Below are 15,924 nucleotides of genomic sequence, written 5' to 3'. Positions count from 1 at the left end.
AAGAGGTGGAAACTGAAAATCAGGAGTTCAAGGAAAGTATTGATTACATACTGTGTTCAAGACCAACTGGGCTACATAAGACCCTATAAAAGACTAAAAGGCAGGGATATAGTTTGGTTGATAGGGTGCTTGCCTTGCCATGTACTCTCATCCCCCTATCTCCATTTCCAGACTTCATAAACCAACTAGATGTAGGTAATCCTAGCGCTCAGAGAGAGATGGAGGCAGGAGGTCCAGAAAATGCATTACCAGCCTTGGCTACAAAGTAAGTTGTAACTCAGCCTGGGCTGCATGAGAACTTATGGACTGGAGGAATAGAGGGAGGGAAGGGAAGAGGGAGTGGGAATGAATGTCTATGAATCAGAAAAGAGTTCAGGCCTAGAATTAAGATTCTGATCCCTGGAAATAAAAGCCAATTAACAACTGCTATGTTATATTAGGCACAGAGAATATTCCTTCACAAAATGGGCATGCCAAATCAGACATCAGAGCTCCTGCACTGCAGGGGGGCAGTAAAGATGGATAAGGGACCCCCAGTGGTCAGAGCTCAGGATGAACTCTTCTCCAGAAGAAAGGAGCCAGGGAAGGCCATTTGTAAACAACACCATGAAATGAGGCACCTTTGGAAGCATGCTCCAGTGAACAAGAAATACCAAGATAAAAATGATGCACTGGCAGAATGGGAGATCCCTAGGAGCCACATAAAGCTGGATATGGCTGCACACATCTGTAATCCCAGTGAATCTATGTGATATGAGAAGCAAAGAAACAAAATGCCTGGACACTTACAGGACAGCTACCCTCTTGTAGACAGCATAAAACAAAATACCAGTCTCAAAGAAAGCAGAAGGTGAGGACCACCAATACTTAAGGTTGTCCACACTCATGCCATGAGGCCATGGGAAGGGTACACCTCTATATTCTATACTCACACAGGGAGGAATGAACACACACACACACACACACACACACACACACACACACACACGCGCATGCACACACGTGCGCACACGAACGCACTTTCTTCCCTTCTTATTTATTAAGCTAGAGGAAAACACATTGGAGTGAGAAAAGACAATCAAGGAGTGGCCTGAAGAGCCCAGCTTTCAGTACAAAAGTTGCTTGGTCGAGACAAGCACCGAGACAGTTTTAGGATGGGTGACAGTGCTTCCACTCAGGAATATGGCTCTCCTTTTTCTTAGTTGTCCCATTGAAAATGGCTGATGTGGTGCAAAGCTGAACAAAATAATCAGAATGCCCAGGCTCCTCCTAGAAGCACGCCAGGCATTGAAGACACTAATCTAGTCTTTGAAATAGATTTCAATCATCAAAGACCTGAAGCAAGGCCTGAGTTACAAGACAGTCAATGGCATGGCTTCTCTAAGAATGTGTGAGGCCATGTTTCATCCAAAGCACAGGGGAAAACAAAAACAAACAATCACACAAATAAAGCAACCAACAAAAGTGATCAGGATTGAGAGAGATTAAGAAAGACGTGGCTCTAACAAGGCTCAAAAAAGCAGAAGTGTTCATCTTCATGGAAGGTTACTGAGCCATCTGTGGCTCCTACAGAGAATGCTGTCACATGGGTATGTGTATGGTGCAAGGAAAGACTTCTCTCGGCAGAAGATGCCAGTTATGGGATCCCAGCACTCAGCTTGCCACATGGCCATGGTCTACTGCCTGGTGGAAGAGATAAAAAAAAAATAACTTTGAAGAAGAGGGATAGGAGTTCCTCCCCAGGACCCACTGTCTGGCACATGGACGGCATTCCATAAATATCTGCAAAATGATTAACTGTCAGCACAAACCACCTCGGGGAATATTTTAAACTAATAACTATTAAATTAGGTTTCTTTTTTCTTTTTTTTTTCAGTTCCCTTTATGAAGCAAAGATCCACTGCACCTATAAAGTATTCTACTTTCTAAGCTAATAACGGTTTGTTTTATTTGATTTTATTTTATATTAGATGAGACTGAGCATATTAGGCAAGCATTTTATTCCTAAGTAATGCCCCCAGTCCCTTCACTGGGGGACACTAGGCAAGCACTCTATTTGTTGAACCACATGCCCCCAGCCCTATTTTTACTAACTATTTTAAGACAGGGTCTCACTAAGTTCCTTGGACTGGCCTTGAACTTGGTCTTTACCCCAGAAAGTCCTACAACTGAAGATCCTACTGCCTCAGCTTTCTTCAATAGCTGGAAGGCAAGTATGTGGCATACGACTGGACTTTTAAGTTATATAAACACACCATAGGTAGGAGGTGCCAGGTATACAAGTAGCCCTTCACAAGCTGAGCACCAGATACAATGGACCAGATACCCCAAGCTCCTGTGGTCAAGGCTTCTCTACCAGAGTGGACTGTACTCTCATATTGTAAGTCCAAGTAAACCCTTTTTTTCTTAAGTTGCCTTTGTCATGAAAGTGAAAAAGTCACTAATACATTCATAGAAGCTCAGACTCTAGAAAGAGTCATGCATACCACCCTTACAACCTGTGTCAAGAAACATCAAAGTTTATAGCAGAAGAAATGAGGTTTTTACCAGCAATATTGGTGCAATGCCGTCTTTGAACACACTACTTGCCTAGCATCATGGAAATCAGCATGAAGCTCACTGTCCCACAATGGTCCTGGAAAGACTTCAGTTAACACCATCCTGACATACCAGAGGCTAAAACAGCAAGTGGGCCTGACAATGCTCATGTGTCCAGCCTATATAATGCCTATACTTGGTATCAACAACTTGTCCACTGCCACATCCCATGGGTGAGGCATACACTCTGCCAGGGTAGAGTTGGAGGCAAGTGGAAAAAGCAGGCATCCTGCCATGTATTTTTTTCTGAAGAACTAAGAAATGTCTCAATAAGTATTCTAAATTATCCCAGGGGTCATGAGACCCCTTCTGAAGACTGCGACTCAGTCCCAGCTCACCTCTGGAGTGTTCTTCTTGAATTCTCGGCTCTGCTCAATGAGCCGTTTTCTGGACTGCTCACTCTCATCTTGCCTGTTTGCCAATACTGTTGCGGTGGCATCAAGTTCTCTCTGTGGGGAGATTGAGAAAGGAAAAGCAAGATTATAATTTGCAGTTTCTACCAGGAGGGATCAAGTGGATGCTGGTGCTGAATAACAAGGAGAAACTCCTGGGAATGAATTCATGGGCAGGAAGTAGGCTCAAGGACAATGTTAAGGACCATAAGCATAACATACTCACTCAACACCAGTCCCAGACAGTAACTGGAGAGAACCAAATTTGTTCAGCATGCTGCACAAAGGATTCCTTCCTATGGTAACAACCATAGGAACAGTTTCCCTCCTAAACCTTAGTTGAGTCAATGCCCCCACCATCTCTCCAGGCCATTCTCCTGAGTTCTCGTCCCCCTGCCTAACAGTGTTTGCCCCAAATAGATTCTACTATTCTGGCCAGCCTTCTACAGTATGGACCTGAAACTTCAGGGAACAACAGTTGGTTTAGTTCCACTCAACAAATACTGCTTGAAAACTTATTCTAAGCCAGGCATCCCAGTTGGATCCATTAACCTATTAGTTTGAGAAAGGAATTTTTAAAAAGCAAATTCCAGGAATAATTATCCCCATTGCCCTGTAAGCTTTTCAGGGGCACTGTTCACCAGGCATCCCACAGGCCTTGGAGTTTGAGGACCCCCAAGGTAGGTTACCAGAACACTGGCCAAGTCTGAGGACTTTGCTCTGAACAGCAATCAGTCGTACATAGTGTCAGAAAGCCCGTGTCCCAGCCCTAAGACTGGGAGAATCTGTCATAAGGAGCTGCCCAGAACAGCCCATGGCAGATGGGGCCCAGGATGGAGCTCCAGGCTCACAGCAGGTATACAGGCCATGTGGCTGCCCACTGAATGGCCTGCTGTCTCATATGCTAAGTCGAGTAAATTCAGTAACTGAATACACAGAGCAGAACATTCTGTGTGGCATTCAGTAACTGTTACAAGTGGTTCCTCATCCACAGCAGGTCCCACTCTGTTCCTGGGAGAGCTAAAAGGCCAAGAAGGCCACCAAGATCCCATCTCCTGAGACAATTCATGACTTGGGGGGGGGGGGGGTCCTCATGTACCCCGGTTGGCCTCAGAATCATTATAAAGCTGAGGAGGCCCTGGAATTCCTGATCCTACAGTGTTTGTCTTTCTCCCAATTGTTGGAATTATAGACATGTATTATGCAGTGCTGGGGCAGAACCCAGGACTTTATGTATACTGGGCAAGCACCCTACCAATTAAGCCATATTCCTAATCCCCCTCAGAAATTCTACAAGTCTTAAAAGGAATTGTGCAGTGCAGTTCCCTAGAGCTAGAAGCACTGGCATAAGAACATGGAGGGGTGCATGTAAGAGAACTGGTGGGCAATATATAGCAGGTTGCCCATCACTCAAAGTGCTCCTAGCTACCACCTGAGTAGCTAGGATGGGAGGTAAAAGTCAATTTGCCTTATAGAACTTTCCATGGGAATGTGAAGTGGGGTAAGGGGTAGGTACCCCTGCTGAGAATGACCTTTAATTTCTGATCCTCCTGCCTCCTCCTTTGGAGTGCTAGAGTCACATGCATGTGCTGAGAATGACCTTTAATTTCTGATCCTCCTGCCTCCTCCTTTGGAGTGCTAGAGTCACATGCATGTGCCACACACTATGTGGTGCTGGGAAGAAACCTAGGGTTTCCTACATACTAGGCACTTTATAGACTGAATAGCATTCTCAGCCCCCTGCTTCCTTTTTAGTGGAAACAACCCACTAGGCCAGAAAGCCATCCTGGGTGACACTTCCCTGGTACCATGATGGTGTGGCTCATGGCCAGACAAGATGACAGAGAGCTGGAACAACCAACCAGCATGCTGTCAACTTAGAAATCTTAAGACAGTTTAAATGTGGAGAGGGGAACTGTGAGGTGGGGAGAGGCCCTCATGCCACACTCCCTTTAGTATTTCTGGCATTCACACAAATCCTGGGTGAGCAAATCCAAAGGAATACTGTGGGCTAGCATTCAAGAACAGATGTCAAAGCTACTGCAGAAAAGAGGGAAACACTGGGCGTTTTGATAGACCACATTTGAAAGTCATCCCAGAGAAGAGGAGGCAGGGGAAAAAGAGCAACCGCCACCAATGTGGGGAAGTGGGATGGAAAGAGAGGCAAGCAAGCAGCCACAGATAACGCAGAAGGCTTGCAAAAATATAAACAATCTGGCAAGAAGGAGGACTTAAGACGGCTATATTTAAGCAGCAGAAGAAGTTATAACGGGAGACTTGGAGAAGGGCGGAAAAAAGCCAATATTGAAATATGACAGGAACGGGAGAAGTTGATGTTTCCTTCCAGACACACACACACAAACCTTGGAGAAACTGAAAACCAGTGCTGGCTGTCTTTTTTAACAGGGATCCAACTGCCTGTAGTGAAGAAGCCTGGGTCCCCAAGACTCAGAACAAGTGACATCTTTTGTCTTCTTCAAGTCAATGGGGTGTTGGATGTTAAAGGGAACTTGTGGGGTTCCAGCCTTTCCAGTTAGTAAGTACATTTTGGGGGATAAAATTAGAACACGAGGTTGCTGGGCATGGCAGTGTATGTAATCCCAGCACTCAGGAGGTAGAGGCATAAGATTAGAAATTCAAAGTCATCTTCAACTTCATATCAAGTTTGAGACTAGCCTGGTCTTCCTAAGTCTGTGGCTTGAAAAACTAAACAAAGGGCCAGTGGATATGGCTCAGTGTAAAGTTCTTACCTAACATGAATGTAGGCCTGGGCTCAAACCCCCAGTACCAAAAATAAATAAATAAGGTAATGAAGAAAGCATTGCTTACTGACTCAAAAGCACAAGCAGCTGAGTTAGATCTCAACATGCAGATAAAAAGCTACATGTAAGGCCACTGTTAGAAAGGAAGAAAGGATATCCCTAGGGCTTACTGGTCATCTAGCCTACAAACAACTCCCACTGTCATGAGAAACCCTGTTAAAAAAAGAAAAAGAAAAAAAAAGATGAATGGCACCTGAGGGGTGATAGCAGAGGTGTTCTGGCATCCACAGACATGTGCACAGAGAGGGGCAGTGGGGTGAAAGTGAGGCACCTACCTACCTACACACACACACACACACACACACACACACACACACACACACCCCACAAAGAAAATAAAGGACATTGGTCAGACCCTCTGATTCTGAGGTCTTTCCCCAGGCTGACAGCTTGAGTAGACTAGGTGGCTGGTGACCAGGAACCCACCTCTGACATCACATTGTAAAGCCCACCTGGGGCCAGTTGCTGCTGGCAGTCAGGGACTCTATGGGGATCCACCTCAATCCTTAATGCCAACCTCGTTGATATATGTGAACCGACATGAGGAGCCATGACAGAGACCACATTTGGAGACCACAAGAGTCCCCAAATTTAATACTGTGCTGCCACCTGCCACGACAGAAACAGACTGACATGGTGAGTAGATTAAGTCTTCCACCTATGTGTGGAACTTCCACTGCTCCAGTAGGACTAGTCACATTGTTAAGGCTCTAAGTCTTTAACTGATTGCTTACAAAAAAGAGTAAAACACCACCAAATCTTGGGGGAGGGGTCCTTATCTGTGTTCGCATATGGAGGCCAGAGATGGAAGACAGAAACTTTCCTTTATCACTCTCACCTCATTTTTTGGGACAGGGTCCCTCACTGAATCAGAAGCTCACAGATTCAGTGAGGCTGGGTAATTAATCAGCTCCAGGGATCCATTCATTTGCATCTACTCCCCAGAGCTAAGACTGTGGATATACAGGATCATAGCCAGCTTCTAACATGGGTGCTGGGGTTCCAAATTCAGGTCCTCATACCTAGTATCAGAAATTTGACTGACTGAGCCATCTCCCCAGCCACCACCAAACCCTTTTGAAGGAGAAGACTGCATTCTCAAGCTCCAGAGACAACAAGAAGGGAATAGACGGCTACAAAACACATGACCAATACCGTTTTATTATCCACCGAGCCTGTCTATTCTCAAAGTGTCAAATACAATGACGTACTAATAAGAAAATCTAATGTGTTGAGAGAAGGGGGAGATGTGGGACCAAAACACAGAATCATCAGCTCATGAGTCACAGGTCACATGGAAACAGGAGCTCAGAGAGTCCCCACATCTGAAAGGCATTAAGATGCAAAAAAGGGAAAAGCTGGAACCAACTTAACTGCCTGTGAACAGCGTTATTTGGCATGGCCACCAATGAATGATATTTTTTTGTGGTGGTTTTTAAAAAACAGAAAACAAACAAACAGAAACATTTTACATGGACCCAAAAATGCTATGTGGGACAGTATGGTTATCAAGATCTACTTAGTCAAAATCAGCAAATAATCAAACGGTGCTTACACGGTAAAAAGACTATCTCTCCACACGCTAGCCAGACTCGAAGAAACCTGAACTGAGTTTGTTCTCAGGAGAGTCTAGTGAGGAACAGACTTACTTTGAGGTGTGAACTCTTTGACTTTCTTGGGAAAATGGGAAGGTATTAATTTTTAAAATCCTGCCATCCAGATTCAATAGCACAGGCCTTTAGTTCTAGTTACTTGGCAAGCTGAGGCAAGGGGATCGTTTCAATTCAGGAGAAAGCTCAAGGCCAGCTTCAGCAAGAGCAAAATTCATCTTGGGGGCAGGGGGGGTGGCCTATCATTACAACATTCCCCATCTTTTGCAAAACAGCTGCATTTCAAACAATGTACCCACTGGCCAAGTGGGGCTAGAAGAGAAGAGGAGGCAGCCATGGCAATTACAGTCATTCACAAAAATACACCCAGCCCAACCAGACACTTCTGCTAATGCAGGAAAGAAGAACCCTAGGTCCCAGGTGGACAAGGCTGACAACAGTATACACACGAACTCAGAGTCTGACACACCTAACAAGGTAGAAAGCACTGGAAATGACACTGAGAAGTGTCTGAGCAATAGGAGCACCTCATACAGAAACTGTTTTCTTTTAAAGGAATCCCTTCCTGGATGATTGGATGACAGATCCAGGGTGAAACTCTGGCTTTTGAACCACATGGCCCCTTGTTGTAAGAGGCCACTTGTTTGTTTCCCAGCCGCCCAGAAGCTCTGCCCCGAAATAACCACACAGAAACTGTATTCATTAAATCACTGCTTGCCCCATTAGCTCTAGATTCTTATTGGCTAACTCTTACATATTAATTTAACCCATTTCTATTAATCTGTGTATTGCTACAAGGCTGTGGCTTACTGGGTAAAGTTCCGACGTCTGTCTCTGGTGGGGCTACATGGTTTTACTCACTATTATTATTACTGTGAGTAAGCTCACACTAATCTATTATCTGCCCCTGAGTAGCATATGGCTTCTGTGGCACTTCTTAGTGCTCTATGGTCAAGCTATGTATGCCAAGCCAGGAAGGGAACCTAGTGAATGCTCATTTCTCAAGGCTATTCTACTGACCAAGCCTAGAGAGCCCCTGCCCTTCCTCAGAAGAGCTTCTAAAGATACCACCAAGACTCATCAAGAAGAGCAGATAGCTATTGGCATGTCCCTGTGTCTGAGTTCACAAATATATAGGCCTTCCTTGACCTGGGGGACAGAGGTGTGGCTATTTGCCTCAATGATTTTGAACTCTGGGATATTTTACCTGTTTCTGACAGGTCCTCAAAGGGTTCCTAATAGCTCCAGGTTTTCCTCTGTGGGGGCTCCAGCCTCCAGCCAAAAGAAGATGCATTTGCAAGAAGACAACCAAAGACTGCCATGTAATGTCAGGCCTGTCTCCCAGAACCTAGACTGGGCATGGTATTGCATGCTGTCATCCCAGTACCTTGAAGGTTTAGGCAGGAGGATTGAAGGTTGGAGCCAGTCTGGGCTAAATAAGGAGCGGAAGGAAGGAAGGAAGGAAGGAAGGAAGGAAGGAAGGAAGGAAGGAAGGAAGGAAGGAAGGAAGGAAGGAAGGAAGGAAGGAAAGATCAAACAGGCAAGGATGTTTAAAAATAAGTCTTAATGGCCGCTGAGATGACAGGTAAGGGCATTTGCAGCCAAGATTGATAATCTGGGTTTAATTTCTAAGACCCATATAGTGAAAAGAACCAGTTCCTGCAAGTTGTCCTCTGACCTCCACACACATGCATGGCACATGCAAAGACACACACACACACAATGAAAATGAAATAGAAAATTTTTAAATGAGTCTTGAGAGCACCAATGATAACTTTGAAACTGCTCACCCTAAGAGCATGTCTTTTTTTTTTTCTACAACAGAAATGTTCCTGCAGGGCAACCCCACTTCTGCTGAGGTTCACTCTTCTTCAAGTCCCCGGGAGCAGATATTTGTATACCATTGGCCAGGCTTTCCACTGGGTGGGTCTCCTTAGACCTGTAAAGGAATCTCCACTACCATTGCATGCTCATGCAAATCAGAATCATTGCCCCTGAAACTGATACTTCAGCAATACAAGTAAAGTGTTCTTTTTGCATTACCTTTACCTTCTTTATGTTTTCTTTTAGTTGTGTGTGTGTGTAGGTCAGAAAACAATCTTTGAGAGTTGGTTCTCTCCTTCTACCATAGGAGTCCTGTGAACTGAACTCAGATCATCAGTCTTGGTTGCAAGCACCTTTACCAGCTGAGTACCTTGCTGACTCAAACTCTACCTTTAATCTGAGAACCTATTTCATTTGATGTCCCCTTTCGAGACTGCCTGTCAAACCCATCAGAACAACTACAGCTGACAGAGGAGTTGTCAATGATATCAATGCAAGTAAAAACTGAGCTGCTGCGTCTATAGAAACAAGCCTTCACAATTATTACACAAGCCATTTCTCCCATATTTAAGCGCCCACATGTGTTTGGACTAATAGGAGGCGCTCCAGTTACAAAGGAGTAAAGACTCAGGGCTCAGCCACCCATCAAATTCCTATAACTCCCCCAACCCCCACTCAAAAAATATTTGGCTGGGGATAGAGATGTGGTTCAGCATTAGATCATCTCCCCAGAAAGGGGCCAAGGACATAGTCAGCAGTACATGGCCTGTCTAGAATCCTCCAGTCAGGACCTGAGAGGGTGGCTGGGCTGTAGAGTTCTGGTCTAGAATTCCCCAGGGAAGGACTGCGAGCACGGTTCAGCAGTCGAAGCCTAGTCTAGAATCCACCAGTGAGGAACTATGGTGTGGCTAAGCAGTAGAACACTTGTCCAGCAGTGTGAGGCCCTGGGTTCCATCCCCAGTACTGCAAAATGAATGGATGAATGAATGAATGAGAAGTTCTTCAGTAAGTGACAGGGGGAAACCCTGCACAGGAACTTGAACTCCTCCCTCCCACAATCTGTGGTAGTTGTGGTCAGCTGGTCCCCTCTCTGGAGATTAATTAAGATAATGCATCTGAAGTTCAGGGCGCAGTAACCATTACATCAAGGTTAATTTCTCTTTACTAGTGAAGCCACACACTTGGCCTTAGCCCTGAATTCATTCTACCACCAGCATCCTAGACCAGGTGGGAGCCCTGGAGACTCAGATAAACCAGAAGCCTTGCAAGCTGAGGGGACTGCTGTCTAGCAGAGAAAAAGAAAACAGGGAGGAAAGATCGACAAGACAGAAGTAAATATGCTGGTGGAGAAAAGTGGGAAAAGTCAGGGAAGAGAACAAATCCTTCTGAAGGGAAGGCACCTAGGCTTCTATGAAGGACCTCCATTTTCACTGGGGCTGGGGCACAGGTGGGCTGTGTTCATTCTCAGGGCTTACCCAGAACTGTGCTCTATGTGACAAAACACAGACAACTTCAGAGACACTGGGAACCTTGTTACAGCTACTCGGGGCCAGCAGTGAACAAGAAAGTACCATCTAGAGAGCAGTAGCCTGGCTTCCATGTCAAAGGGACTGTGAGAGACAGGCAAGGGTCAGACAGCAGCAGGTGCGTGTGTCAGGCTCAGGGTTTCTACAGAATGTTTTATAGGAGCAAAACCTCTCACAACAGAGAAAGATACGGGGTGACACTTTTGAGGATTAGGAAGACCCTCTAGGGCCGTGCTATTGCACACTTGGGTTATGAATGTGTGTATATGTATGTGCATGCATGTGGAGGTCTAAGGTCAACTCTGGGTATTATTCTCTAAGTACAGTTCCCCTTTTCTTGAGCAGGCTCTCTCAGTGGCCAGGAATTTACCAACTAGGCAAGACCAGCTGGCCAATGAACCCTGGGATTCTCCTCTATCTCCCCAAATAACAAGTATGTTTCACTACAACCAGTTTTTTTGACATGGGCTCTGATGATCAAACTGGGATCCTTAACACTTTAATGACTAGGCTTTTCTCCTAGTTCTGTACCTATACATTTTTTACTAACATTTTAAAAGCAAACATTTATGTATTAAAAAGTACATTTTGTCCCCATACTAAGGCCTGGGCTTGAAAGCATTGGCAAGGACATAGGGGTGCTTCACTCATAGAATGGTGTTGATCTCCAGTGTAGGACAGTGTGGGGGATTACTCATGGTCTCCACTTTAGGCAGAACCATTCAGGATCCCCCATGTAAATATTAATGTTTTCGCCTACTTTGTATGACTTTAATTCAAGAAACAGGTATGACCTATTTCTAAATGTTTTTCTGGGGAAGGAACCTTTCATTATTGGGTTCCTCATCACAGACTTCTGGCCCACAGTCATAACTCTAGTCTTCTACTCTGAGATGTCAGACAGAGTCAGATGTCAGAGTGGGCACCCCTCTGTGGAAGTCACAGGTCTACAGAATCAAGCTGACCGCCAATGGACCCTAAGAGCAACTGGTAGTGGTAAAGGCAGTGTAGTTGGAGAGGGAGACTCACACCGGAACAGCATTGCCAATACGCACGTGTCCCAGGAAACCCTTGGATTCTATAGGCTGGTAGAGATTGGGCTGGTAATCAACACGGAGCAAAGGAAGAAAAGGGGCAAATGGAACTGAAAGGCCAGCCGCCTAGGAGGGACCACAGACCTGGGGATATAGGCCCACATACAGGGTTTCAAGGGCCAGACTGGCCTATACAGAAAGATCCTGTCACATAAAGAGGGGGAATGGGTGGAGAGGTGGCTTAGCAGCTCTTGCTGCTCTTCCAGACAACCTGAATTTGATTCGCAGAACCCACATTGGATGCCTCACAACTACCTCTAAATCCAGCTCCAAGGGACCCAACATCCTCTCCCATCTCCAGGACACCCACTACTCACCCACCCACCCACAGGGAGGGAGAAGGGAGACATACAGAAATAAAAATAAGATCTTTTAAGAGGAAAAAAAAACTGTTTTCCAAGTAAGGGAGCAAAAAAAATAAAAGGGGGGCAGAGTGAGCATGTGCACAAGAAAGTCCATGCTAGTATATGACCTTCCCAGGGACCTGGAGAGTTACAGGAACTCTGTTTTTTAAGGCTTGGTAAGCATCTTAATGTTGGCCACCTCCATCCCCCTTTAAAATTAAGGTGAAACAAGGAGAATAAAACCTCACTTAGAGCCTGCTGTGGTGGCACACACCTTTAGGCTCAGCACCTCAGGAGACAGAAGCAGGCAGATCTCTGTGAGTTCAAGGCCTGGTCTACATAGAGTTCTAAGACAGCCAGGACTATTACACAGAGAAACCCTGGTGGGGGGCGCAGGCACACACAAAAAAAGCAAAACCTAAAGAAACTTCCTCATAAGATCTAACAGTGCACAATAGTTAGGTTTACACTGTGTTTACCCCATATCAAGGACACACCCTGCTCTTCAGCAAACCCACAGTAAAAAAGAAAGGATAATATGGGCTGTCATGATGGCTCAGTGGGTAGCAGTGCTTGCTGGCAAGCCTGATGACCTGATCTTGATCCCCAGATCTTACAAGTAGAGAACCAACTACATAAAATTGTCCTTGGTTCTCCGCGTGTATGCCATGGGACACAGACACACACAGTGCACCAACACAATAAATAGATGTAGAAAATGGAATTTATAACTTCAGAAAGGATAATTTGTGAACTTCAAGTGCCTTGTAAAGAAGGGCACTCAACTTCAGCTTCAGAACCAGTCTGAACGCAGACAGCTTTGCACCTGCTAGTGGCCTTCAGCAAGCCACCTCACCTACAGGATGGGCATAGTGCCCTGAAGCTCCTCCTAGAGAAGTATGGAGAGGTATAATGAAACACTCATAGTGCAAGAGGTGTTGGTGTGGCTGTCACGCCTCCTCTCCAGGGCCCCACAGTCAGTCGGGAGTAGCAACAGATGTCACACTTAGTAAGAGTGGTGCTGCATACTTGAGGTCATGGAAAGAGTTCAGTGTCAGCTGCATGTGACCATTAGTGCTGTCACCTTGACAAAAATCTACAATTGCCTAGAAGATGGGCCTCTCAGTATGCCTGTACAGGACATCTCGACTGCATTAAATGTGTTGGAGAGGCCAGCACTATTCCCTGGCTGGGATCCTAAACTGTACAAACGGAGAAAGAGAGCTGAGAAGCACATGAATGCATCAATCTTTGGTTCTCGCTAGGCATGTATTAGACCAGCTGCTTCAAGTCCCCACTGTCTTGACTTCCCAGTGATAACGAACTATACCTGGAGCAAGCTGAAATAAATCCTCACTTTATGTTGTTTTTACAAGGGTATTTTATCACAGCAATAGGAAAAGAAACTAAGACAGCATGCAAGCATGAGTCCCTGACTTTGCTCCCCAGAAGCCATGTGTTTTAAAAAAAAAAAAAAAAAAAAGTTGGTCATTGGTGGCATGTTCCACACACACTAGTAAGGCAGAGACAGAAAGATCCCTGGAGTCAGCCATCCTAGCCTAATCTGTGAGCCCTGGGCCATACAAGCCTTTCTGTGAATCTGTCGAGATTGAAAAACTTCAGAGACCCAAGATTTGGAGGGTTTTAGTTTTGCTTTTCACTCCATCACAACCCCCATTCCCAGCGCAAAAATAAAAACTGCAGCTGCATCTGACAAGCCTTGCACCACACACAATACCTGCTAGACTCTCAGACAGTGAGACGTGAGAGACAGCATTTCAGGGTGAAAAATGAAATATGCAGAACATCAGATAGCAGCCATTCTAAGAATCAGTGTCAGGCAGGCAGGGACAGAAAGGCAGCCTTTCAATCTGCACAGGAGGGGCAGTTTCTGAAACATCCATTTCATAAACTGTGTTCTCTGGGCACAAATGCAGCAGCTTGACTTCTCTCTTCAGAAACTTTGGGCTCCAAACAGGGGCCATCTTCCTCTTCTCCCAACTGCCACAGGACCCTCCTTGTCCCTCACCAGTCCTCTACCATAACTAACCCAAGGTTGGCTCTTGATGTCTAATGGTCGCTGTCTGGAGATCAGTTACTTTCTCCCTAGGTTGTCTTATACCTGGGCTAAAGAGGAAATGTCCCTACCTCACCCCTGGCTGGGTTCTCATGCACTTTGCTTTCTGTGTCTCTCAGATCACAGCACCCAACACCTCACAGCAGGGCCCAGCCTAGGAAGCATGGTGTTGTGGACATGCCACTCTTGTGGGCCTTGAGGTGAACCTGGGGGAGAAGCAGCCACAAGAGCTTCATTACTAGCCCGGCGGTGGTGGTGCACGCCTTTAATCCCAGCACTCAGGAGGCAGAGGCAGGCGGATCTCTGTGAGTTCGAGACCAGCCTGGTCTACAGAGCTAGTTCCAGGATAGGCTCCAAAGCCACAGAGAAACCCTGTCTCGAAAATCCAAAAAAAAAAAAAAAAAGAGCTTCATTACTCTGGTCTCTGATAAGGAAACAGATCTCTCTATACACATTCAACCAGTTACTGCTAATACCTGCCTGGGACATGCTTCCTCCAGACTTCCTCTGGGTTCTTTCCACTTGTACCATTCAGAGTTCCTTTTATACTCAAGAATACATTTTGAGTCAAATTTGATACATTATTCCCTTAGTCACTGATATGGCACCCCACCCACCTAAGTCACACAGCGCACTTCAGTGTACTTTAAAAGATCAATGGAGGGTGAAGGATGCAGCTCATCTGGTAAGGTGCCTGCCTGACATGTATGAAGCTCTGAGTAGGATCTCCAGTCCTATATAAACTGGGCAGTAATCTCAGTACTCGGGAGATTGAAACAGGAGAAAAAGTGGTTGCATGCCAATCTGAGCTACATAGTGAGAGACTGTTGTTGTTGTTGTTGTTGCTGTTGTTGTTTAAATAAGGGGGGGGTGGACAGCTGGTCTAGTATGGGTGTCTCCTGCAGGACCTGAGAACCTGCATTCAATTCCCAGGATCCACAAGGTGGAAGGAGAGAAAAAATTCCATATGAATGAGCTCAGTTAGTCAGCCTGCTCAGTGCCCCAGCCAAAGTAAAGATGTAGACCCAAACTTCTACAAAACCACAGGCCAGAGAGCTCTTTAGAGGGCTCACCCAACAACATATTAACTGAATTCAAGGAATAAAACTGAGGGAGACAGGCAGCTGAAATATCTAAACTGAAGTTCCCAGCAGGTGCACAGAAAGAAATAAATCAAGACCTCAGTTTCTCTTGTCTGGGGATGTAGCTTAGTTGGTCAAGGAGTTGTTTAATATGCATAAAGCCCTGAGTTCAACCTCCTCCAGTACTACAAAAAAAAAAAAAAGAGTATGGAGGCACAGGCCTGTCATCCCTGCACTTGGGAGATAAAGATGGGAGAATCAAAGTTTAAGGTCATCTGCAGTAATATAAGGAGTTTGATACAAGCCTGGGCTGTATGGGGTCCTGTTTAAAAAGTAACATAAAACTGCTTCTTTGTCACAACAACCAGATGATGATGGATCAGAAATCATACATGATAAGGGTAACACAGAGACTGTTGGTTCTGTCAGTCCAGAAAACTCTGTGGACAGTGTTGATTTTCTGGCCTTCCAGGTTCTAAGCGTCATGACAGAACCTGGTACAGTGCCTGTCTAGAATATATGAAGTCCTATATTCAGTCACCAGCACTGGGAATG

General features: G+C 45.4%; 1 protein-coding gene across 6 annotated transcripts in view; it reads right to left on the bottom strand.

The window, feature by feature from the left end:
• The window catches only part of Cux1 (cut like homeobox 1), a 324,514-nt gene that overhangs the window by 235,195 nt on the left and 73,395 nt on the right, over positions 1 to 15,924 (bottom strand). For all 6 annotated transcript variants that reach the window (XM_075976432.1, XM_075976450.1, XM_075976441.1 and 3 more), the window contains exon 2: positions 2,937 to 3,047. In XM_075976432.1, coding sequence (XP_075832547.1) covers positions 2,937 to 3,047 — 111 coding nt within the window. The remainder of the gene's footprint in view (positions 1 to 2,936; positions 3,048 to 15,924) is intronic.

Source organism: Microtus pennsylvanicus, chromosome 1 (genome assembly GCF_037038515.1).
Source record: "Microtus pennsylvanicus isolate mMicPen1 chromosome 1, mMicPen1.hap1, whole genome shotgun sequence".
Taxonomy (NCBI): Eukaryota; Metazoa; Chordata; class Mammalia; order Rodentia; family Cricetidae; genus Microtus; species Microtus pennsylvanicus.
This window is presented reverse-complemented; position numbering and strand designations above follow the sequence as displayed.